At 35.8% G+C, this 26,718-nt stretch overlaps 1 protein-coding gene and 1 long non-coding RNA gene across 4 annotated transcripts in view; both read left to right on the top strand.

The window, feature by feature from the left end:
* LOC132710343 (uncharacterized) overlaps positions 1–26,718 on the top strand; it is a 71,627-nt gene that overhangs the window by 7,691 nt on the left and 37,218 nt on the right. Inside the window, exon 3 of one of the 3 annotated variants that reach the window (XR_009621053.1) lies at positions 9,673–9,864. The exons of the other annotated variants lie outside the window; for them this stretch is intronic. This is a non-coding gene — a long non-coding RNA (uncharacterized LOC132710343). Of the gene's footprint in view, positions 1–9,672; positions 9,865–26,718 lie in introns of those variants that run through there. 3 annotated transcript variants of the gene reach the window in all.
* On the top strand, positions 12,799–26,165 carry LOC148113348 (uncharacterized; the record flags this gene model as incomplete). The annotated part of the gene is made up of 3 exons (XM_087895636.1): positions 12,799–12,832; positions 21,965–22,762; positions 26,005–26,165. Coding segments are annotated over 3 exons (993 nt in total), but the record flags the coding sequence as incomplete, so codon positions are not given.

The following is a 26,718-nucleotide window of genomic DNA, read 5'->3' as shown; positions in this document are numbered from 1 at the left end:
AATTCCACCTATTTATTTCCGATTTGTAAATGTGAATCATGTAATACATACATTTACCATGCAAGTTACAATACAAGTAAAAAGATGATTTAAGGTACTAGCAGACTTCTATCATATAATTATTACGTAAAAGAATTTGTTTCATTATATAACATATTTTGAGGACTAAAAAAAGGCAAACATTATTAAATGCATTTTAAAATAAGATTTCTCAGAAGAATGAATAACTCCTTTAAAATATAACACATTTAGAACAAAACAGACAAGCCTTTTCAGACATATTTTTGGCAGTCTTACTGGCATTAATAGGGAAAACTACATGGAAATAAAATGAATTGGCAGTGAGAAATATGATACAATGATGCATAAAATATAACAACCTCTAATCTTGGAGTGTATACAAGATCTAATTGCACTAAATATAAATTTGTTGAACTATCCAATGGAATTTTTTATGGACTATAAAGCAGTTCAATTTAGAATTTAATGAGTGTTTTGTTTAAGTAGTCACAATTAACTTTATTTTTAGATTTTTCAATACATACATACATACATACATACATACATACATACATACATGTGTGGGTGGGTGGGTGTGATATAGGGATAAAATAAATACATATATTCATTTACAAATATATTTAACTCAATATATTCATTTGGTTTAAGTATATTTAAATCTGATGGATTTAAAATTATTAACTGAAAGAAGTGTGTTTTAATAATGTATGAAAAGGAAAGGAAAAAAACACTTTTAGACAATGAATCTTCATGTCACTGTTTATAAAATTGTTAATATATCTGTTAAAATTCTAATTTTCAGAATATGTTTTCAGAATTCTGTTTACTGAACTTAAAGTAGCTTATACCATTCTCTATAAGCAGTAATTTTGATCTGTAGTTTCATAATATGGAGCTACATTTACTGAGAATTCTGAGACTAAAAGTTTGGAAGGTTGGAAAACAAATTTTTCTTTCCATTTCTTCAATTTAATTGGTTCTTGATTGCTACTGTACTTAGAATCAATGTTGCTGTCAGGTCTCAAGGTCATAGGCATTTACTCTAGTGCTGACAGTTGCATCATTCTTTGGTGGCCAACTAAATAGTTTGTTTCAAACATGTTCAACTTTTATTATTGACAGTGGCTTCAATTGTATCTGTAAATTCATTGAACAATGCCAACACTTCTGACTCTGAATTCATATTGCTGTTTGGGTTGTCACTGTTTAATTTTAATGTTAAATAATGGAAAGTTTCCAAGCCCAAGAATGCAGGAAAAGACTGCAGAAGAGACTAAGAAACAGAAATTGGAAGTCCGTGGAATGAAATGTAATTAAAAGAAATGAATTATTAGTATCATAATGATATCATTTGAATGCCAAACTCAATCACAAAGAAGATAAAACTAATATTAATTTCATGAATTTTCATGTTATCCTTATTTAGGGGCAAACAAATCTTCCTAATGTTATTTCACCTTTTACTAAAGTTTAGTTTCACAAGCTATTGTTTGTTTTAATTTAAGCTTTGAATCAATGTTGAGTCAATTCTATTTCAGTTGGTCTTGCTTTGCTCTTCATATCTGCCATACTCTATTCTCATTAATAAGAGTAAATATATAGGTAGTCCTGAATTTACGACCCCAATTGAGCACAAGGTTTATGTTGTTAAGTGAGAAATTTGTTAAGTGTGAAATTTTACAACTTTTCCCTCCACATTTGTTAAGTGAATCACTAAAGCTGTTAAATTAGTAACACGGTTGTTAAGTGAATCTGCCTTCCCCATTGTCTTTGCTTGTCAGAAGGTCATAAAAGGTAATCACATGATCCATGACACTACAACCATCAACATCCAAATGTAAATCACATGACCATAGGGATGCTGCAACGATCCTAAGTGTGAAAAATGGTCATAAGTCACTTCAGTGCCATTGTAACTTTGAACAGTCACTAAATGAATTGTTGTAAGTTGAGAATTATTTGTACTATATTTATCTGCTGTCATACTTAGGTTTTTCTGATACTGATTTTCCGTGAGAGCTAAAAAAGAACTTGGTTATTTTTTTTTTCTTTACTGATAAAGTACTGTATATAATCAACACACAAGAATTCAGTCAAGTCTCCTAATATGCATTTTTGTGCATCAACCTTCTGTTTTTAAAAATTGCATTTCTAAAAAGTAATTTCTTAAGAGTTAGGGACTATTATATTTATGTATACAAGGTAGCAAGAACTTTAACATAAGAGTGTTTTGGTATGAAAACAATCATTATTTTTATATTTATCAAGCTAAATGCACCAATCAAGCTAAATGCATACTTGGGATCTTAGAACATAAGATTTGGCCAAAGTACTTACAAAAGTTTTATGTGGCAAACAGTTCTATAGTATATTTTGTTCTACTTACTTTCAATTAGAAAACATGGAATGTGAAATAATGCTTTCTCAACACATTATGTGGGCCTGCACAGATAAATCTAGTATACACTAATTAAGATAAATGTTGGTAATTCTGCAAACAATTTATGCAAGGTCATTCTGGCAGCATGCCATTAAGAACGTTTATTGTTCTACACTTTTGTTTATTTCTACACAGTCAGAATGGTCATTATTTTATATTCAGCACTAATTTCTAATAAACATCAATGAACATTGATCATTTAATTTGACCATGTCTCATAATTGTTATATCTTTGTGAACAGACTTCTGTGCTAGAGCAAAATTAGTAACCTCCTGAATACTTTTCCCATGTGACAAAATATGTTATTTATCGAATAAGAAACTAATTCCCATAACGGAGTTAATTTAAAAATTAGATTTTTTAGAACAAATATTTGTGAATAGAGCATAAGTTAGTCAGAAAGCAAGACAAAATTTGGACTTTGTTCTGAAAATAAGAATAGTACAGATATTCTGATATTAGTTTGCATGAAGATGTATCTAACTTCAAGTGTTCTCTAGTAACCAAATTGTACAAATACTTATCACTGTCCATATACTTATCATTTAGAACATTTTAGTTTAATCAGGGGCTGGTTCCAAATCCCATCGCTACCAGTTCGCTTCTGCGCTCGTGTGCACGCTTGCATGCATGAGGTACTTCTGTGCATGTGCAAAAGCGTTTGGGTGGGTGGGTAGAGCCTCCTACTGCCACCACTACTGGTTTGACCAATCCTGTGCGAACCAGTAGCAATCCACCACTGAGTTTAATGTATAGTTTATCTTCAGAAAAGATGAAGGTTTTCTTGTATCATAACTTAAACATAAACTAAAATCAAAAATCAGCCTGCAGAAGGAAAAAAAAGTTTATACAAAAGATAATTTCTCAGTGCACATATTACAGTTTGTTATTTTATTTTATATTTTAAAATTTATTGCCTACTCAACTGCAGTGGACTTTGGGTGGTATATAAACTAGGGAAACAAAGAAACAGTTAAAAACATCAAATTAAACAGGCAGCACAAACTAAAAAAAAAAAATGCAATAGCAAAAATAAGAAATAACCATTGAACAAATAAGAAGCATCAGGCCAATATCAGGTTTATTGGGCCGCAGGAGAAGGTTATCCTCCTGTGAGATGCTGTTCCAGAGCGTGAAAACCACAACAGAAAAGGCATGCTTCCTAGGTCTCACAAGAGGGCAATGTTCAATGGAGGGAACCTGGAGTGGACCCATTCTGCTGGAAAGTACTGAAAGGGGAGAAACCGTTAGAGATAAGCAGTCTCTCAGCTATCGAGACCTATGCCATACAGGGTTTATAGGTAATAACCAGCACCTTGAATTTCACTTGAAAGCCAACTGGCAATGAATGCTGCTGGTGGGATTTATTGAGAGGTGCCTGTTACTATGCACACTGTTGCATTTTGTAGCTTCAAGGTAGCCTTCAAAAGTAGCCCCATATAGAATACATTGCAATAATCCAATTGTGAGGTGATCAAGCATACATTTCTGCTTCACACTCATGGAAAGGGCACAATTAGTGTACAAGATGAGCCTAGGCAAAGACCCTACTGGCCACACCTGGATGTTGTGGATGTTCTGAATAGTAGCTGTGAGCCCAGAAGAACCCCCAAGTTTGTGTACCAGTCTTGACTGGGAAAGTGCACCCCCATCCAAAATCAAAGATGGCAACATCTCTAACCCAGAGTGTAGAACAAAATAAACAGGATTATTCTTAATCCCATTGGTAAAACTTTTTCCAAGTAATGGGAACAGTTAAAGTAGATTTGATTTGTACTTCAATATTGGCATTATATCCAATTATTCTATTTTTTTCTAACATAAGCATTTTCTATTAAAAACAAAACAAATCCTGAGGAATTTTGACTTAAGAGGTTTTACAGTATACATACGAATGTAATGAATTTAGCATTTATTGGGTACTCTACCCAATATTGTTTGAATTTTGGGCCTCTTTAAGGTTTTTTGTAGGCTTCTGCAATAGTTTTTTAACCATCATGACATGGACACTTTCCTAATATAGTCTAAAATGTATATTTTGCCCCTGACATATTGTAGCATTAAATTTTTGTCAAGCATATCATGTTAGGACAACTGCTGTCAAAAGCAAAACTAAAAATGCCTCAATATGAATGGGAAATCTTATTAATAATCAGTGGATTGCTACCTTCATCCTGTAAATTATATATTTTATGCTTAATGCTGGATTGATATTAGTAAACATATCCATTTTACAAGGCTTTCTTTCAAGATTTGTTGAAACTAGATTTTTCATTAATTCTATCAAAGCCTAGTTTGTAGCCTATCTGAGAAATATACTTGCTAAAGTATATATAATTTTCCATAGAAATCAAGATGACTCATTTTTCTGATTTTAAGATATATTCCCGTGAAGCATAGATTGAAACAATTTAATTAATTAATATAAATTGCCCACATCAGATTTGCCAATTGATTTTCATTGCACAGATTAAAAATGTGGAATATTTAAAATACGTGAATGGCTATTTTAACAGGACAACAGAGGATTTATGGTGGATTAAATAGTTAGGAATAACAATTTGTGAATGGGAGACTGGGATCCTTTACTAACTTTTGCTCTTTTTCCCAGTAGCTCTGCACTTGTTATTTTATTCAGCTATCCCAGATTATTAGTCTTTAGTGAGATTAGATGCATCGTTTTGCTATCTAGACCTTGCAGTGATTCAGAGTGTTTCTCTTTCAGTTTTTAATAATGCCCTGGTAGATGACTGCATAGTTATCCTTCACTCTGGACTATTTATTTGTTTACTAATGAGATTTGGAGGCTGCTCAACTGTAAAAATGACTCTGCGTGACTCTTCAATTTCCTTATAACATATCAGCAAAGTATTTTGCATTCTTATGAAACCATAGCTAGTTAACTGGATTGCCTTCCTCAATCATTTGAAGAGTGTACTGCTGCCAGACTGAGAGATTATACTGCATTAACAGAAATGCAGACTGTTTTTTTTTAAAAAAATCATGAACAAAATTCCTTACTATGCTTTCTCTTTATCATACTGTTTTCTATTTTTGTTTTAATCTCAGTAAATATCATGAATAATTCAGTTCAGAGAATCACAAATTTCAAACTTCTCTGGAATATATTTATCCACTTACATACCTTTTAGCCTTTTCAAAAAATTCAATCAGGTTAAGAGCACTTTAATGCACCTATAACATGTCCATTGTCCCAGCTCTTAGATTAAAGGAATAAAAACTTCTTGTAATGCTTATGAGACAAGTTTTGCTTATTCCAATAATAGAAAAATAATTAGTTTTATTTAATTTACCTTTGATTTTGAAATGTTTAAGCTGGATATCATCCAGAATGTTTTATATATTGAAAAAGGAAATATAAAACCAACTTTTAGTAGCTGTACTAAATTTATTGCCATACCACAATACATTATTTTACCACCAATGATCCCCCTGCAATTTCCTTCTCCTTTTTTATACATATTATAAGTACAGAACAAAAATGGCTGGGAATTGCACTGTAATTAATTTTCAAATACATTATTGTGTAACAATTTTAAACAATCACCATGGGTTTTTTCCAAATAACTACACAGATTGCATATTTTCACAAAATCATTACAGTGTCTGACAAGACAGACTGATGCTTTTAAAAGCAACTGAGTTGGAATTGAAAAATGTCCTAACTTATTTTGCCAATTTTTAAGCAGCCAGACTATAGAACATTAATACTTTTGTTCATTTGTTCCTTGGGAAATGTTTAAATTGAGAATTGTGCTGTTGACCATGTGCACTCATACTTATGCATCTATTGGATGGCAGTGCTGATTAACTTCTTAATCTGTTGCAGTACAAGATGAATTGCAATAAAACAATTTTGCAGCATGAAATTTTCCATTGATGCAAATTCTCACTTTTTCCTCGCTTCCAGCTTTTCAGTTCTTCTCATTCTTACTGGGAAATAAAACATTTGTACATATGACCAGTTGCAGCTCCCCACAATGACATGATCATAATTTTCAACCTGTCCTGCTGGGTTCCCCAAAAAATCAATGGGGAAACCGGCAGGGAAGGTCAGAAAATTCCTGGGTCACTATACCTTCTTAATACACTTGTATACTACACATCAGTGGTGGGTTCCTCCCGGTTCGGCCCGGTTCGGTCAAGCCAGTAGTGGTGATGATATGATGTCACTGAACCGGTTCTCTTTCTTGGGGAGCTGCCCACCCCCACATTATTCTTTTATTTGGCCTCGCTCCCAATCTATTCACTGCCTTCCAAGTCCCAGCAGATCGGCTAGAAGGAAAAAAACTGTTTAAACTCTTGTTGGGGGGCTTCAAAGGGCCGCTCTACAGCTGATCAGTGTTAAAAGGCAGTGTGGTGGTAGACCAGTGTGCTCCAAAAACAAATGGGTAGACCAGTGCCTCCAAAAACAAATGGGTAGACCGGAACGCTCCAAGAATAAATGGGTAGACTGGTACAGCTCTGCAAGCAGTTAAAAGCCTGGTAGACCAGTACCTCTGCTAAATCCTAAAGAATTGTCACATGACCATCAAACAACACCCACAAAATAAGCCACGCCCACAGAACCAGTAGTAAAAATTTAGAACCCACCCCTGCTACACATCCTTGCATTTTTGTGCATTGCTTTGCACTTGTTTGAACCTCCGCAACCCTCCATGCACTTTACAAACCCTCCCTATTAACACACCTTTTGTGCACTGCCTGGAACCCCATGCAACCTCCCTGACCTGCAATACACCTTTCAAATCTTCCTCAAACTTCACATCTTTTGTATCCTTACTGACCATGTTGTGCCTCTTAGTCACCCCTTCCCATTCCTTCCCATTTGATTTCTACCACACCTCTACCGCACCACAAATATCCCCTTGCACACCCTCCCTGATCCTTCCCATTCCCCCATGTACTCCCTTGCTCCTCTCTCACGTAGTAGCAGCCACCTATCTGCCTGCCAGTCTGGGACTTACAATTTCCTACAGGCTTCCCCACTGATTTTGGTTGTGGGAAACTGTCAGAAAGTTGCCTTGCCTAACAAGTAGTTATTTCAGTTAATGCAACCAGTGCATCAGGAATTATTATTGCTAAGTGATGCAATCATGCTTTATGACCTAATTGCTTAGCGACAACATTTCTGATCTCAATTGCCTTTATAAATCAAGGACTATATGAATTTAGTGAATCCTTATTCACAATAACAGGCAGGCATGATTAAAATTTCATCAGTAGCAGATGGAATAAAAATCAAATCTGTTTGTACCTTAGTGCTAACTTCAGTTCCACAGTTACCATTTTCTTTTCCCTAATAGTTAACAAGTTGCAGTCATGATACTATACAGGTAATGTTGGATAGTAGGGATTATAAATTATGATGCTGTGTGTCATTTTGTCTGAATAGGTGTCAAAGGTCTTCAGAAATGCAATCTAATTTTCAGAATTTGAATAAGGTTTAGAAAAAAATGAGTTATTTTTCATAACCTTTTGTTAAAATTTATTATACTGAATCTAATCCCAGAACTAAGAAGGGAAGTAAGCAGTAAGAAAGAGAATTTTGTCTGATTTTTCATTCTTTAATTCAGAGTTCATTACATTAAAGGACCTCATCCCCAAAGTTCTGCAGGTTACTTTGAAAAACCTCCTTATATATTACTGACAGAAAAAAAATGTTTTGCTCCTTTTTGTTTCTTAGACTTTGATTTTTGCTGTCAAGAAACTCATTTACAGATACTGTCAGTGGTGAAATCTAAAATTTGTTACTATCGGTTCTGTGGGCCGGTTCGTTGGGGGTAATATGACTGGGTGGGCGTGGCCAATTTTTTTTTTTTACTTTTAAAACCATTTTTTCTATAACCTCTTCGGCAAAGAGGTTGTAAAAAAATGCTTTCAAAAGGCTCTGACGATCCCAGCTGAGTTGCCTGATCAGCAGAGGCTTTTTTAAAAAGCCTCTGCCCATTAGGCAACTCAGCTGGGATCGTCAGAGGCATTTAAAAGAAAAAAAGGGGTTTTTTCTTTTAAAATCCTTTGACGATCCCAGCTGAGCTGCATGATCATCAGAGGCATTTTTTTTTACTTTTAAAAGCATTTTTTTCCACCAAAGAGATTGTAGAAAAAATGCTTTTAAAAGTAAAAAAAAAAAAAGCCTCTGATGATTGTGTGGCTCAGCTGGGCATGGGGTGGGGGGGCAGGGATTTTTGCTACCAGTTCTCCGAACCACCTGCCTCCATCACTACCAGATCAGGAGATCCGGTCCGAACCGGGAGCATTTCACCCCGGATACTGTACTTCCAAAGACAACAAAGTCTGAAAATAATGTATGAAGTTGAATAGTGATTATATGATAATCAACATACTAAATGCTATTAATTGGAGATAAATTGAGAGTAAATGAATTCTCCACCAAAAAGTCAATTTTAGGCAAGAGGCATGTAGTATGTACTTCTGGGAGAAATTAACTGAATTTTGTTTATACACTTACCAACTAAGTGCTTATCAGTGCTGCCTGACTTAGGAAGGCTTGGCTGCATTTCAGCAAAATTACTATTATAAAAGGGTAAAAGAGGAATATTTTCAGTTTTTTAGTAGATGTTTGAAAGGCCCATGTACAGTGCTAAGAACTATGAGATCATAGAAACCAATAGTAGAGTTTGTTCTGTGGTTTCTCACTATTATGCTAGAGATGTTTTCAGATCTTTTCAGGAGCTATGACAAATAAGAAAAAAATGGTTTGGAGCAGTGGTGAAATTCAATTTTTTTTACTACTGGTTCTGGGGGTGTGGCTTGGTGGGTGTGGCTTGGTGGGCATGGCAGGGGAAGGATACTGCAAAATCTCCATTCCCACCCCACTGCGGGGCCAGGCAGAGGCGGTATTTGCCGGTTTTCCGAACTACTCAAAATTTCTGCTACCAGTTCTCCAAACTGCTCAAAATTTCCGCTGCTGGATTTCACCCCTGGTTTGGAGAAGTGAAGTCTTGCTTCTTTCTGCCTTTGTTTCTGAAATGGAATAACATTGTTGCTAATAATGTGACCAGATAATGAGAACAGTTCTGCAGGATTGTCAAATATTGGCTAGATGAAATCTGCATATAGTTTTTCCTGGCTGGACAATACCGTCATGTAATTAGCAAAGCTTCTCCATGAGTATGATTTTTTGATGCATAAATTCTCCTCATCAGCATTATTTCTTCATTCACAGGTAGAAAGCTGGTAGAAGAAATCACCACAGCAAATGGTTAAAATTCCCCCAGAGGAATAATTTTTGCCACATATAGTATGAAATATCCAGACTATGGCTTCAAACTCTCTCTCCTAATCATGGAAATTTGAAGCAAATTTTGCAGTACTGGACCTTTTTTTCCAATGGTACAAAGAACATTTCATTCACTCAGATGGGTATCCTGAATCTTGAATGTGCTAGCCTACCACCTGGCATCAGTATTGCTGCAAAACCAGGTGACGTTACAGCAATAGCAACCTCTCCATCTCCCCTAACTTTAGTGAGGATCAAGTTGATAACAAATGTCTTTTCCATTCCTCCTGATGTGTTAGTGAAAATTGCTGATGCAAGATTGCTTTGCAAGCACTAAGATATCCAGTCATAGTGATATGCAGGCTTTGCTCATTATTCAAAAATGGCTGTACAACTCTCTGCTGTTTGTTTCAATTTCATTGCAATTCATGCAATAATCCATGATTGCCACAATTTTGATTAATTGTGCTGTTTGTTGGTTTTGACAAGCTATATTCTTCAAGTGTTTTTCTGAATTTCTCAAGTTTTTCTTGGAAATACAGAAGAACTTTTCCATGATGTCTCTTATACCCCATGATATTAGGGTCATTGATACTTTTCCTCTTAATTTAAAGGAAGATTTCAGTCATTGCCTTCTTTAACTATTCCACAACTGTCATGGATTGTTGATATCAGTGTTTGTTAGTAAAACAACAAACACATCTCTCATTGCCATGGGGATTTTTGTTCTTTCAGTAGTTTATTGCCAATGATCATCAGCTTGCAACGATCTTTTCTCTTTGCACACATATTTGAGTGACATATTATGTGTCTTTAATAATTTGAAAGATACTAGCTCTTTTATGTAATGAACGAACAGTAGAGGTCACCACTTTGTGGAAAAATGGCATACACTTGACCAAGAACAATGGCTTCAAAAGTTCTGGAAAACTGCTCTCTTCTTTTCCAAATGCTCCTTGTTTCCCATCTTTTATTAGTCCAACTGTAGAATCTTGGGATATTCATGCAGTACAGTGTTTTTGCAAATGAATCATGTTCTCTGCTCAATGCAAACATTACCCAGTTGCTCCTCCCAGTTGCATACTTGATGACATATTTGATGGATTTGACAGATGAGCACATTTCTACATTGAGATGGCAATTGAGCGCCAATTGTGTATTATAGGGTACAACCCATTGAGAAGTTATAGATCAAATCTGTCATCCTGCTTGGAACATCAAGCATCTTCAAAGCCTCCCATTTCCGAAGACCATTTCCTGTAATTATGAATCATCACCACACCATGTATGTTTATTGAATGGCTTTGGGTACGATGTAAAAAATCATTTGTATGATTTTTCCAACATGCTGAGTTTCTGCTACAATATGGTGTATGTATCATGTGCTTCAATACAAATGTATGCAGTTCTGGATCTTCATTTGAGTCTGATATTTCAGGTTGCAAAAATGTACCATAAACTTAGGATCTTAGTTTAGATTATTCATCAGGCCAAGGCAGACAATACAAATGAGGCAGAACCTGCTTTTGGTAGGTTACACTTAGCATGTAATCAATACACCTACCAAAAAGACCACTTGTTCCAATGAGATACTTCAGGAACAATTTTTTCTTCAAGTTGAATACTCTTGCGATTAAATCTATCCGATCATTTGACTGCTGATTAAAAAAAAAGATGCAGCCCATAGCATGGAAGCAGTCATAACTTTCCTAAATTTTATTTCATTGTTAGACAGCGGTAAAATCTGGCCGGATCTATCCGGCTCATGTGAGCTGGTAGGGCAGTGGCAGGAGGCTCCGCCCACCTGCTGGGAGGTCATCACGTCCTGTTTTTGACCCTCTGCACATGCACAGAAGGCACTGCGCATGCACAGAAGAGGGGTGCGCGCCCACATTTCCGATTCGGTAGCGAAGGTAAGTGCATTTTACCCCTGCCATGGGCCCTAGATTTTGGACACCATCTGTAAAAGTTAGCCCATTTGAGATACTTTTGTTCAAAAATGTTACCCTATCATGCATCGGTTCACCATCTAAAGTTCATGGTGAGAACTTTAGTAGTACATATATAGTAGGATTCTGATGGTTCAGCAGTGCAAGTGAAAAAGAGAGGTTGTGCCAAGGCTGAGTGGCAGTGTCTAGTTCTGTTTCTTCTAGCTGACCAGTATGAATGAACAAAATATACAATTTCTGTTCACTGTTACCACATTTGTAGACAGACAGGAGGAGGAATTAAAGTGCTAGCCTCCTTTCAAGTTTTCAATACATTGAGTATATGTTTAAGTGTTTTGCAAAAAACAAAAACAATCAACAACACTCTGAGCTGTGGCTATTAGGATGTCATTCTTATGATATAAATTCACATAGAAAACTGTGATGATGGCTTGACATTGTAATTTTGCAACTCAAAGCTCTTTCCAACAATTGCAACCATAATTGTAGGTTGCAGTGTAGAGGTTCTCTTTCTACACTCTGTGAGTGTATGTATGGGACGTAGGGAAGGAGAAATGGCTTGTTTTGATAACAAAGGGTGAAGGATTAAATGAAGAAAGGATTGGCATATATCACTAGGTTGATGAGCAATGATTGGTAGTAGTAGTTGAGATATATGGAAAGATGTGAGAATAGTGTGAATAAATGTGTCATTAATACAAACTATTTCTATGTATGATTCAATTAGATACTCCTTTGATACCAGTTGCACAGGGAATAGCCAAGTGCATATGGAAGGCAATTGCCTGATTTATCTTTTTTATAGTCATCAAGTTGTCTTTGACTTTTATTGGCTGCAAAATTATTCTGTTTCCCATAAGAGGAGGATAACCCTTCCAATGATAAATAAATAAACAAACAAGCCTAGATGAAGTTGCCTAGAAGTGAAATAAGATTAGAAATACATTATGAAAATAAAAAACTGTGAAACTGTTGAAAGTTATTGACTTCATCTATTTGGGACTTGAGATGCTAGTTATGAAGTTTTAAAATACAAGAGGATTTTTTTTTTTTTTTTTGTATTGAAGATCACATTTCTTTAGAACAAATAGTCAGAAATGCTGGACACTGAAAATCTTCTCTCTCCTCTTCATTTATTCATTTGTTAAATCTATTTGGTTTCACTTGTTTGTTAATTTCTGCAATTTATATTCACATGGTTCATATATATTAAGTAGAATATGTATATATGTATTATGTATAGGTATGCACACACACATATACCATATATAAACTATAGTCATAAAGAATAATAAATTAGAAACCTTTAATACATAAAGATATAAGAAACCATGGCAAGGATTGATGTCCTAAATGTTTTTGCAGGATCTGTCTGGGATTTCCAAGACTTTTTTTTTTATTACCCAATAAGCTACATTGATTCTTTTGTGAAAAGAAACACAGAATGGAGAGTTTTAAAATGATTTAACCTTCAATATCTCCTGCGTATATTCATTCGTGTATATCAATCATTCATATACTTTTGAGAGATAAGAGTCCCAGTGGGCTATTGCAATACATTCTATGTGGAATGCCCTTGAAGAATTTTCAAAAGGTGCAATTGGCTTGGGATGCAACAGCACGGCCAATTTTAGGTTCACATTCTTGTATTCATGTAACATCTCTCCTTCAAAGCTCCCTTGGTTTCTAAGGAACCACTGGGTATAATTTAAGAATTTTCAGAAGGTGCAATTGGCTTGGGATGCAACTGCATGGCCAATTTTAGGTTGACCTTCTTGTATTCATGTAACATCTCTCCTTCAAAAGCTCCCCTGGTTTCTAAGGAACCATTGGCTATAATATAATGCTGTAAAGCACTACATGTACAGGGAAAGAAACAACTGCCCTTGGCCTTAGCAAGGCTAATTAAGGCACATGGAACAAACAACAATATAGACCAGCCATAAAAAGAAGGATTGGCACCCTAATTAGTTTTGATTAGAAAATGTTGGTCATAATTTTATTGCTTAAGATCAGTGTTTTGATGCAGCATAAGATCAAAATCCATGTTTTCAACCCATCTAATATGTTTACTGGTTGCAGTAACATCCACATCCACATCCATTTGCTGGGAAAAACCTCAGGGGGTAGTCAAGTTATGGCAAGATGGTTTTGAAAAGTGAATACCTATTATCTACAAGGACTTAAAATAAAATACTGTCCATTAAATCTTAAGATGGTCAATTTAAAATCATTTTGAAGGAGCTGTTCACCAGAGAAAAACCAGTGCATTAAAAAAATTGAAGAAAATAATCATAAGAAATTCTGATAGCGATAGTAAGAATAATCAGACCAGCATGTGATGGCATGTACTAAATCTGGGAAACGAGAGAAAAGAGACTCTACTCCTCCCAAATATGTGCTGGATCTCCACAATCAATCATCCTATTCTGCATTAGCACAAGTCTCTGTTGTGGTTTTCAACTCATTCAGAGAAAAGACTGATAACTTATCTTCTAAAATGGAGGCCACCAGAAAAGCTAAGGAAGCTTTTAATCTGTCTGGGTCTAACAAAGAATATTTTTTTTTTCATTTAAGATAGATGAAGAGATCTTCAGCTATTTCTGGAAGTATCAGGAAATCCATATGAAACAACTTAACACAGTTTTACTGAAGATCAGACTAAGAAAGTAATATTTCCAACCACTAAGTATTCTTTATGTTTAATTTGGGAATAAAGGAATGCTTGACAAAAGACCTTCCTGAAGAACTAATCGCCAGTTTACATATTTTCAAATAAAAAAGAAGGAAAATTAAGAGTATGCTGTCAAGAAGATCAGCTAAAATGTCAAATTGTTTGCTACCCGCACCTCTGGACACAACAGTCTTCAAGCTCTACACTGTAGACTTCCAAGAAAGAAGAATTTGTTATTGCTGAAGGATCCATTTATCCATGTAATATATTACAAAAGTTTTCAACATACTGTGTGAGCCCTAAAGTCTTAAAAATCTCCAAAAGATTAAAATAAAGCCTCTAGCTGATTTATATGAGGTGGTATTGTGTGAGGAAATGAGTAGGAAAAAAGGAACATACCAGAGACAGATATTCAAGCTACTGGAATAGGAAACTTCAAGATGAGGCAGTGAGGACTAAATAAGATTCTGAAATTCCACGAAATTGAAGGAGGAATGTGATTCAAATGGCATGTTGTGTTTAAAAGAGCCTGTATGTCAATCTCTTCTCATTCAATTGGCACAAGTTCTGGCAGGGAGGAAAAAAACAGAAAATAAAAAGATGTACCTGCCATTTCCAAATTCATGATAGAAAAAAAAATGACAAATCTACTTTCTAGTTATCAGCTAGAACTTAGACCTTATAGGAGAGATGTTATTATGATACATTTTGTTTGTGTGTCAACTTATCTTAAAATGATGCTGTGTTGTGTCTCAAATGCACTTCTGCGCCTGGACACAGGATTGACAAAAGTCGAAGCAAGAATCTGTATAGCGTCTTTAAAAGTCGAAGCAAGAATCTGTGTAGCATCTTTAAATTTCTGGCTAAAGCTTAACTTCTTTCCACAAGATCTTGCTCCATTAATCCTCCAAGACAAATTCTTCTCATCATGGATTAAGGCTGTCAAGTCCAACTTTGCCAAACTAGGCTTTCCCCAAGCCTCAATACTTTGGAAAAACCATATTCTTCCATTGGTATGGAATGGTATTCTGGCCATTCTGACACTGCTTATCTCCAGTGGCTGCTTAAGGTCAGCCTCCAGTCCATAACTACAATGCAGGTGGCTAGATTCTGCACAGCAGCACTGGGGATTCGTCGGAAACACGTGTCTAATCCACCATAGCTGTTTTATACAACAAATGTGGCAAAACCTTTGCACTGCTTATTCCTTTCCCTTTTAGTATTAAACTAAAAGGGAAAATAGTTTATGGATTGTAATTTTAGTATAGTTAGACCATGTAGAATTGACAGACTGGATTTTATGATAGATTTTAGCTGTTATTTATTATTTTATACTAGAATTTTTAATTCTAGTATGTATGTATGTATATATGTATGTATGTATGTATGTATGTATATATATATTTACTGAGTGTTTTTATTTGTTCTGGTCTATCGCTGTAATAAATTGAACCAGAGTAAAGGTTTTTAAAAGAAGTCTCAGATTATGTGGTTGCAGTCACAGTTGTGAAGATTGTGCTACTCCAGGCTCTCTGTGGTTAGCATAAGTTCCTGGCCTTACAGTTTCATTTGATGGCGAATAATACTTTTCCTTTGTTATTTGACTTAGTCTTGGGCAATAAAAAGAAAATTAGCTCTAGTCCCTTCCATGGAGTTCAGTCCTGAGCTATGTATATTCTCTTCTGTTAGTATTCTTGGTTTTGTCAGAAAGATGTAATGATGATTTGATGCATGATAAAGAAAATGTACTTGCATTAAAAAAATGTAAAGAATTTTGGAAGCATAATATAGCTTCTGGAACTTCTAGGGCTGCTGGATACTTTTTCATGATGTGATGAAAGCGAAACCTTATTTTACACCAGACTTCAATGTTTTTCACCATGGCGTCAAATGAAATTAAAACAAAACAAAAAAAGCAAAAACCCATAAACCCATAAACCCACCCAACCAGTATATAGAAACATGGATAAATTAAAAATCATGTTTATTAACCCAGAGATTATTTCACAGGGAAAATATTTCACAGTTGTATTTAAAATTTGATTTGGGTTTGGGTTAATTTCTTGGCTTCTTTCAAGTGATGTAAAAAAAAAATCTTAAGAAAATATGGTATAAGAGTTATCTAATGATCTGGAAATAATTTTTCCTTACATGTATGATCAAGAGAGACTGAGAGCAAGAGACTTCTGTATTGCAATTATTTTGATGAGTTACACACATTCAATTTGCTTCATTTCAACACAGCATACATACTTTTCCCCATAAATTGGTTTAGCAAAAATGAGAGTTACATTTCAATGGATGTGATATGATGTGTGAGTTATATTTATGCCATATAGTATGGAGTATTTTAGCACTGCTTTGGGTCAAACCTAAAGTATCTATGTTGTAAGATGTTTCAGCAGGAATCGTATACAGCATTGTTTAGTGAATATATCCATTAGTAAAAACTGTAAAAAGACTAGAAATAAACGAGTCTTTGTTTGGAATATTTCCTTCTGTTTAAGAATTCAGATGAGCCACTAGGTGGCACCATTTCATTTTCATTTCTGCTATGTTATGTATATTCAAGTATTTGCTGCATTTTACTGCATCTTCATATAGTTCAATGCAAGGTCATCCTAAGCATTGTTAGGTGTACATTCCAATGAAATCAGATATTCGCAGGATAGTGTGTTACATTTACATGTTGTGATCTTTCATTTGTAGTAACAGTTGAAAAAAAATACTGGCATTTCAGGCAGAAACGTATAAACTCCATTGAAAGATACTTGTCTGATGAGTTAAATTTATAACTGAATATGTTTAAATTTGCTTTCAATATTTTTGAAATAGTTATGTGTGAGGACAGAAGGAAAGCAAAGATAACCATTTATTACTTAAGAACATGTTTATTCTTGTCCATGGTTAACTTCTAACTATAATCATTAATTAAAATAATAAATGATAATATACACAGAACCAATTCATAGAGACAGACCCACCTCTTTCATACAGTGTTCCCAGGGATACACTACAGCATAAATTGTCACAAATAAATAAAAATATTTTCTCAACTGACTGAATTCTTATGGAATACAATTAAGAACAGCTTTAGTGTTGCATTCAAATAACTAGAACTTGGTATGAATCCTTGATCCATTATTTTCCAACCCAGTGCTACTTGAATGGTGAATCCATATTGATTCTATTGGACGACTGATATTAAGAAAAATTTGTGGAGGAACAAATTAAAAATGAAGTCTGAAAAAAACATGAATACAAAAAAGAAAAAAAGTTCTCACAACCCTTGATAGACTCAACTACAGTTTCAACTAAGAAACTGGGAGTAACCTGGACCAAGCCAAATCCACAAATACTAGGAAATTCATGAGAGCTTGGCATACAAACAAATTAGCCATCAAAAAACACATAGAAATCAACCACATTTACACACCATTCAAAATAAACAACAGAAAGGTATGAAGGAAACAAAAAAGACCAGACAATATTCCCTCTAACAGCCTACACCCAGAGAAGCTGGGATTAACACTAGACAAATAAGCAGAAAACAAAACAACAACCAAAAAAAACCTAATCAAGGAACTATTGTTAGCCTTCCTAGATAAACCAAACAGGAAATATGACTAAATGAGAAAATTCAACTTTATTGTAAAGGCTTACAATAGTCTTTACAATAGCCTTAGCTTAAAGTTACGCTAAGATAATCTTACAAATCTAAAAGTAAAAACTTCCCACCACCACTTTAGTCATCTATTCATCTAGGGCAGGTCCTTTCTAAGTTTCTTTTTCTGAATATTAAGCCCTTGGGGGCTCCCTGTTTCTTATCTGATTGTTTCCTCGGCAGCATCTTCTTCCCTCATCCCACAAGGTCATCCACACATCCCGTTGATGAATAGGACACCCAACACTGGCAGGCAAGTTGCTGTAGATAACAGGGAACAAACCGCACACTTACTAGCACTGATGATATTAGTAGGATAATGAAATTTCTGTTAGCATACAACCAAGCTCAGGGAGCACTAAGGATTCAAAAAAATTGAGATCCCTGCCACCTCTGAATAATGGAATAGATCTCTGTTCTCATCCTGAAGGCAATTCTCAATATAAAGACAAAGAACTAGTCTTGTCTTTAATATTCTTCAAATAACAATGTGCACCTTTCAGGTATAATGTTTCAATCCGCTAGTGAGACACAATTCATACTGCTTTAGATGACTATGTTTGCTGCAAAAAAAGAAACTGCTATCAATTGCTATTTTGTCAGCCTTGCAGAAAACTGCCATCACTTGAATAAATACATGTATATCTCCTCATCAAAGCCAATCTTCTAAGTACAAACCAGGAATCAAATCAACACAATCTTTTTAGTTTTTGAAATGCACCTTCAGCAAAACTTCAGCATAAACAGAATACATACAAAGTTTTGCTAATAATACAACTTGAAGAATTTCATAGTCAGGTATACTGAATACTAACATTCTCACTCAGTGTGTTGGCAAGTATCAAAAAGATAAAACGGTATATCAGATTGTCTATCCCATCCTTCCTTATGTACATGCAAGACACGGGTGGGTTCTAAATTTTTTTACTACTGGTTCTGTGGGCGTGGCTTATTTTGTGGGTGTGGCTTGATGGTAACATGACAATTCTTTAGGATTTAGCAGAAATACTGGTCTACCAGGCTTTTAACTGCTTGCAGAGCTGTACCGGTCTACTCATTTGTTTTTGGAGGCACTGGTCTACCCATTTATTTTTTGCAGGCACCAGTCTACTCATTTGTTTTTGGAGGCATTGGTCTACCCATTTATTTTTGCAGGCACTGGTCTACTCATTTGTTTTCTTTTAACACTGATCATCTGTAGGGCGACCCTTTGAAGCCCCGCGGCAAGAGTTTAAACAGTTTTTTCCCCTCTAGCCAATCAGCTGGGACTCAGGAGGCAGCAAGAGATTGGGGGTGGGGCCAAATAAAAGGTAAGAATAATGCAGGGGATGGGAGGACAGGGGGCGGAGAACCGGTTCGGTGATGTCATATCGTCACCGCTACCGGCTCGGCAGAACCGGGCGGAACTGGGAGGAATCCACCACTGATGCAAGGACTATGATTTGGAGAAAGGCAGGCACAGTCTTCTCATGAGGTTTCAGAAGGTCCCAGAAGCTTTCCAAAACATCAAGAGAATGGTATATGTAGCTTTCAGAAGGCCTGTCACAGCCAGTAGCGGCGTTGTATATATAGGACCTGGCTGGGTGCACTTCATCAGTAGTGGGAGGAAGAAGACAGCAAAAGTCAGGTGTGTGCTGCGTGTAGGGCTGGCAGAGCAGAGGACAATGAGGCTGCCTGGAGCTTTGTGTTGTGGCTCTGAGGTGTCTAGCCTGCAATGGGGGCTTAGGGCAGAACTCCAAGGCAGCAGTGAAGATGCTGACAGTGCTGGGGTTAAGGTTGGAGTAACAGGGTCAGCAGAAGCCAGCTGAGACTGCTGAAGATCATGGGCCAATGGAACTGCCATTGCCAATGAGTAACACTGTGCAGGGCAGCCAAAAGGACAGAGATGAAGATGGAGATTGGTGTGTGTGGAGGGCTCCTGAGAAGCCTGTCCCATATCTTATTGAGACTCAGGCTGGGAGAGACCAAGACAGGAAATGCTTGGATTGAAGTGAGTCCTTCCCTAATGGCCAGTGGGGTTTGGTTAATGAAGGCAATGGGGACTGCCAGGATTTTTGTTGCTAAGTTATGAATTTCACTTTACAACTGCATTGCTTAGTGGTGGAAATTCCATTCCCAATTATTGTTGCTAATTGAGGATTACCTGTAGGCCCTCAATGCTGGCTAATTATTGGGATGTGTGCTCAACTAATTAAACAGGGGTTTGCCTCATAAGGTTCTCATATGTTTTAACTTAGTTACTAATAAAAACAAAAAAAAAATCTTAAAGATTAATTTGAGGATGAGACATTTAATAAGGGAAGTTCACCAAACACCAACATTCCAAATCTATAATTTATTCCTAGAAATTCATTTTAGGAATATATGATGTAGGCTAATCCTAAATTAAGTCATAGGTCACTCTGAGACTAGTGTGACATTTAGAATAGCTCTCACCATGGTAAGCTTACAGGGTGACATTTAGCTGGAACTTTTTAGAAATATATCACGTTCTCCAGAAAGTACTGCGGACTGAAGATTTATAGAGCTGCAAGCCTATTATGCAGAACTGTAGATCTTTGCTGTCTACCAATGACGAGTTTTTCTGCTAATATTCACTGAGTGCCTTTTTGTCTTGCTTCTTTCTTGTTAAGTAACAATTCAACATAAGAGTTTAAAACAAAACAAAAGCAGTTTGAGGGACCATTAACATTCCAATTCCAATCATGTTTTGCAGCTATTTTTTTATAAGAATATTTTATTTTGCTGGAAGAAGGAGATTTGTGTTGAAATACAGTAAGGTACTTATGAACTGAATAAGACACTTGAATATACATTTTTCCATGTTCTTGCATACTTGTATTTACATATGACAACGGACAAAGTAAATCATAAAAAAGTAATTCCACGAGTGTAGGATGACTCCTCGGAGTGCATAGTTATCCTGAAATGAATCTACTGTTTGGAAGTAGAAAATGTAAAAAGAAATATATCAAGTGCCTGTATTTAACTTATGTGTATGTGTGCTAGATTCTTTGAAATGACTGTTATAAAACATTTACACGGTGCTGTAAATTTGCATGCAGCTTATACAGCAAAGCTTTCAAGAAAAAAGGACTGAGTATGAAAGAAGTCTCATATAAATGTATGCCTCCTTGAATTATATTTGTGGAAGATAGCATTTTACTGTACTCAATCAGAATATTTTAAATAATTGCCACATATAGCTCTGTTCATGTTGTTGATCTTGCAGTAAAAAGTTGACTTCCAAATGTATCAAATGATTTTTTCAAATGTACCAATATTATCAGTTCTATCTATAATGAGAACTTTTTGTTTCAATTGTTTTCCACTAACCTATTCAGCCATTCTAGTTGTGAGATCTCCAAGCAGGCACCAAATTTAATGTAATATTTTGAAATTATATATCTATTTATAGATTGTATAATGAAATATATATAATCGTTTAATCAATTTGACATCTTTTAGGGAAATCTTACCATTTTCCTTTGGATGTTAGGTGTTTTAGTTTCTTTGGCCTCAAAAAGCCCCAAATATAGGCTTTGATATTTGCAAATTACAGACAAGTAATCAAACAAACAAGTGATTGTGAACTCCGATCAGAACTTAAAAGACGTCAAGAACAAGGACATACTGACTTATACATCGACTACCATGCCGACTGTATCAAAAGAAAGTCCCACAACCCACATCCTAACACCCAATCCTCCTCCATCCAACTTCCCATCATCCAAAACTAGGCATGTACGCCCTAAACTTCCTCTATAATGACTTCTACCAACCTTAAATGCAAGTTACTTAATGCAAGAAGCCTTGTAAATAAAATACCTGAATTCCTCCTCTTACTAAATACGGCTATATTTGACATTATATTTGTCTGTGAAACTTGGCTAAATACATCCCTCCCTGACTCCATTACTACAGTAAGAGACTATCATATTTACCGGTCAGATCGTGAAATCCGTAGAGGAGGAGGTGTTGCTATCTTCTACAAAAAGTCCCTACATCTAAAAAATATTCAAGTTACATGCAAACTTGCTCATCTTGAGACCATCATCTGCGACCTGTCCTTAAATACCACACTTCGATTCTTACTTTGTTACAGAGCCCCAGATTACGACCTCGAACAAGCAAACAAGTTAACTTCATTACTAACCTGGGCAGCCGCCTGCCCACATCCAATAATCTTTCTTGGTGACCTTAATTTACCACTTGTTAATTGGACCCTAAATGAATGTACAACTGAACCTATACATGCAACCCTGTACAATACTGTAACTAATCTGGGACTTGATCAACTAGTAACTAACAACACTAGACCCAACAACTGCCTTGATCTCATCTTCTGCAACAGTTTAAATTCTATTTATGGACTACAAATAAAAGAACCATTCTCCAACAGTGACCACAGCATGATTGACTTTTGTCTCAACTTACACCCTCTCAAAAATCATAATGATGGGATTCCCAGTTATAACTTTAAAAAAGCCAATTATGATCTCATAGACAATGAACTCTCATATCTTGATTGGCAAAATCTATTCTCTGGCTGTAATACTGCTGATGACCATTACAACATTTTCTTGTGTGAACTCAAAAGAATCATTAAACTTTATGTACCACTAATACCCCACAAAACCAGAAAAAATAAACTACCAATAACAATAAGGAAATTACAATCCAGAAAAAAATCTCTTTGGCGAAAAAACAAAACAAACTATGTAGCTAACTTCAAAAACTGCTATAAAAGTTTATGCCAACAAATAAAGATTGAATGCACCAATTATCACATCAAGCAAGAAGAAACCCTTCTATGCACAAAATCCACCTGTGCCTTCTATAATTTTGTAAACAGCAAACTTAAAGACTCGAGATCCATCCCACCCTAAAAGGACCAAACAATGAAGATTGTATTGACGAAACCATTAAAGCCAATCTCTTTAACATGTTCTTTGGCTCAGTCTTTAACAGCAACAACACATACCCAATATGTCCCAGTCGTACTACAGACAATTACAACGATTACGGTGATCTTATACATATTGATTTTACAGAAGACAACGTTGAAAAGGCACTACGCAATCTAAAACCATCTCTATCTATTGGACCTGATGGACTATGTGCATACTTCTTAAAAAAGCTTTCCATTGCAATTGCAGAACCTCTAAGCATAATTTTTGAAAAATCTTTCAGTACCAGCACCTTGCCCCACCAATGGTCACAAGCCAGGATCATCCCTATCTTCAAAAGGGGAGACCCTAGCCTAGTTGAAAATTACAGACCAATCTCTTTATTTTGCGTCACCTGCAAAGTCATGGAATCAATCATTAAGCAATCTATTACCCTACACCTAGAGATAAACAACCTACTTTCTAACAAACAATTCGGTTTCAGAAAAAATTTATCCTGTAATTTATAACTACTACATTGCAAAAACATATGGACTACACATCTCGATCAGGGCAAAGCAATAGAAGCAGTTTACATAGACTTCTGTAAAGCTTTTGATTCAGTGGTACACGCCAAATTACTTCTAAAACTAAAATCCTATGGCATTTCTGGACTCCTACATAAATGGATAGCTGCCTTCCTGTCAAACAGACAACAAGTGGTCAAAATAGGAAGCGCTCTATCAAATCCTGTACACCCAAGGCAGTGTCTTAGGTCCAACACTCTTCATACTTTACATAAATGACCTTTGTGATCATATTAAAAGCAACTGTGTTCTCTACCCTTCAAAAAGACTTTGACTATGTGTCAGATTGGTCTAACAAGTGGCAACTCCAAATTTCAATCAACAAATGCTCTGTCTTGCACATTGGCAAAAAAAATCAAAACATAAATTACAAATTAGATGGACATGACCTTGTAGATGACCCTCACTCTGTCAAGGACCTTGGAGTACTCATTTCTAATGATCTAAGTGCCCGAGCCTACTGTAACAACATTGTCAAAAAGGCATTAAGAGTTTTCAACCTAAACTTAGGTAGCTGCTTCTCTGGTAATGTTGTAGTACTAACTAGAGCATACAAAACATTTGCTAGACCAATTCTTGAATACAACTCATCTGTCTGGAACTCACACTGCATATCGGACATAAATACAATTGAGAGAGTCCAGACATATTTTATGAGAAGAGTCCTCCATTCCTCTAACCGCAATAAAATATCTTATGCCACCAGACTTCAAATTTTGGGCTTAGACAATTTAGAACTACGCCGACTTCAGTCTCACCTAAGCATAGTACATAAAATTATCTGCCACAATGTACTTCCTGTCAATGACTACTTCAGCTTCAACCACAACAATACATGAGCAAATAATAGATACAAACTCAAGGTAAACTGTTCCAAATTCAATTGCAGAAAATATGACTTCAGTAACAGAGTGGTCAATGCCTGGAATGCACTACCTGACTCTATAATTTCTTCCCCAAACCCCCAAAATTTTAACCTTAAACTGTCTACTGTTGATCTCACCCCATTCCTAAGAGGTCTGTAAGGGGCGTGCATAAGTGCACCAGAGTGCCTACCGTCCCTATCCTAATATTCCTTTTTACTTATTATTTTCATATATTCAAATTATGTTTATACTTTTACCTGTTACCTTATATATGCTTGAAAAAATAAAATAAATAAACTAAACTAAGTATTAACCATACTTAAATTCATTTTCTGTATCACAAGGGCAAAAGTGATTTTGCTAGCATATTACCTACAGTATCTCATGATAGGTTTCCATATGTCATACAGTATCTTAAAAATGTAAGATCATATATTATCTAGCTGGATAAAATGCTGTTTTTAAATAATGCCTACATTGTAAAAGAATGGATATTAGAACTAAAAATAATTTCTAGTAACTATTAACTTAATTTTCATTGTACTCTGAAAATCCCACCAGTATCTTAATTGCTAATATTGTTCTTATCAAAATTAGATACTTAGAAAATTGCAATTACTCTCATTATAATTATGCAAGTTTGAAAAGCATTATTCTATAACTAAAATTTAACCTCATCTATATAAATATAACTCATCCTCTAGATTTGTTGACTATGCTGATTAGTCTCTGTGCTTCTTTGTATGTGCCTGCTTATCTCTCTGTAGGACATGTAGTTGAACACTGGGTGAGAATATCAGATCAGGCACAGTATTCCATGTTAACAAGATGAAGTAGCTGTTCAGTTTTTAAAAAGTTCATCAGCCTGTCTTCATCATCCATGGACTGGGCTAAATATACTGTATAGTGGGCCACTTTTGTCACAATAACTGTAGCAAGGTTATGTAAATAGATTATGTTTATATAACTAGTGGTATTGTTTCTTTGAAGATTATGTGTTGTACAACCAATAATAAAAAGAATAAGAGAGAATATTGCATCAATTTCTTCTGAAACAAATACCATGGTTCACCTGTAAAGGTTGTGCTGATGATCTGCTGTTCTACATTCAACATTTAGTATGTGCAATAGATTTTACTTAGCTAAATTCATAAGTTTAAAATACAATAACACTAACACTTATACACTGCCTAATCGTGCTTTATAGTGCTCTCTGAGTGGTTTACAAATGTCTCCATATTGCCCCCAACAATCTGGAACCTCATTTTACTAACCTTGGAAGGATGGAAGGATGACTCAACCTTAAGCCAGTCAGGATCGAACTCCTGTCTGTGGGCAGAATTAGCCTGCAATACAGCATTCTAACCACTGCATCACTATTTAAATTTAAATTAAATCCTATGACCCCCATGATGGGAGGATGGAGGGAGGGAGGGAGGGAGGGAGGGAGGGAGGGAGGAAGGAAGGAAGGAAGGAAGGAAGGAAGGAAGGAAGGAAGGAAGGAAGGAAGGAAGGAAGGAAGATAATTCCCTTCCCATCCCTTTGGGTGGTATGTGTCTTTCTTAGTCTTGGGTCCTCTACCAGAGGGTTGGGAGTTTGAGGGTTCCGCACAGTCTTAGTAGTTCCTAGCATTGCACTCTTCTGGACAGAAAGTTCTGATGTCATTCCTGGGATCCATTCTCCCATCTTAAGAGTTACAACCCCAAATGTTCCTACCAGCACTGGAACCACCTTGGCCTTTACTTTCTACATCCTCTCTCTTCAGGTCCTGGTACTTCTCCAGAGTCTCTGGGTGTTGAAAGTGGAATAGAAACACCCATACATTGTGAGGATCTTCTGGGTTTTCACTTTGGCACCTTCCATGTCCTGCTTTGGCTAGTTCCCTATACCAGCAGGATATTTATGACTGGCAGGGTGTTCATGTTGATGTCATGGATCTTGTTTTTCCCATTGAACTGGCTGTTCAGGAAATACCTTATCCTTTGATGGTACTTATATGTTATAGTGTGTAATACATACACACACATACACACATGTGTGCAACATTTGAAATATATAACCTACCTTCAGTTGAGTAATAGTGAAAGAAAGCAGGTTACTTTAATTTTTTACATCCGCTTAATGAAGCTAAATCATTGTTCCACAGAACTCAAAAATGAATGTTTTCTCACTGGTTAAAAAGTAAAAGCTGGTATATGGAATCAGGTTAATGGATATACATGGTGTTTATAGGCAGTTATTGACTTTTTCAGGATTGCCCTGATAATGTGTCCTCCTTACCTCCTCCTCCCTCTCTCAACCTTACAATTAGTAAGAGAGATATGAGAAATGCTTGTGTAGTATTAGTGAAGGAGAATAGACTT

Source organism: Pantherophis guttatus, chromosome 5, assembly GCF_059756535.1.
Source record: "Pantherophis guttatus breed Tessera chromosome 5, ASM5975653v1, whole genome shotgun sequence".
Classification (NCBI taxonomy): Eukaryota; Metazoa; Chordata; class Lepidosauria; order Squamata; family Colubridae; genus Pantherophis; species Pantherophis guttatus.
The sequence above is the reverse complement of the archived record's forward strand: the minus strand, read 5'-3'. Positions and strand labels throughout refer to the sequence as shown.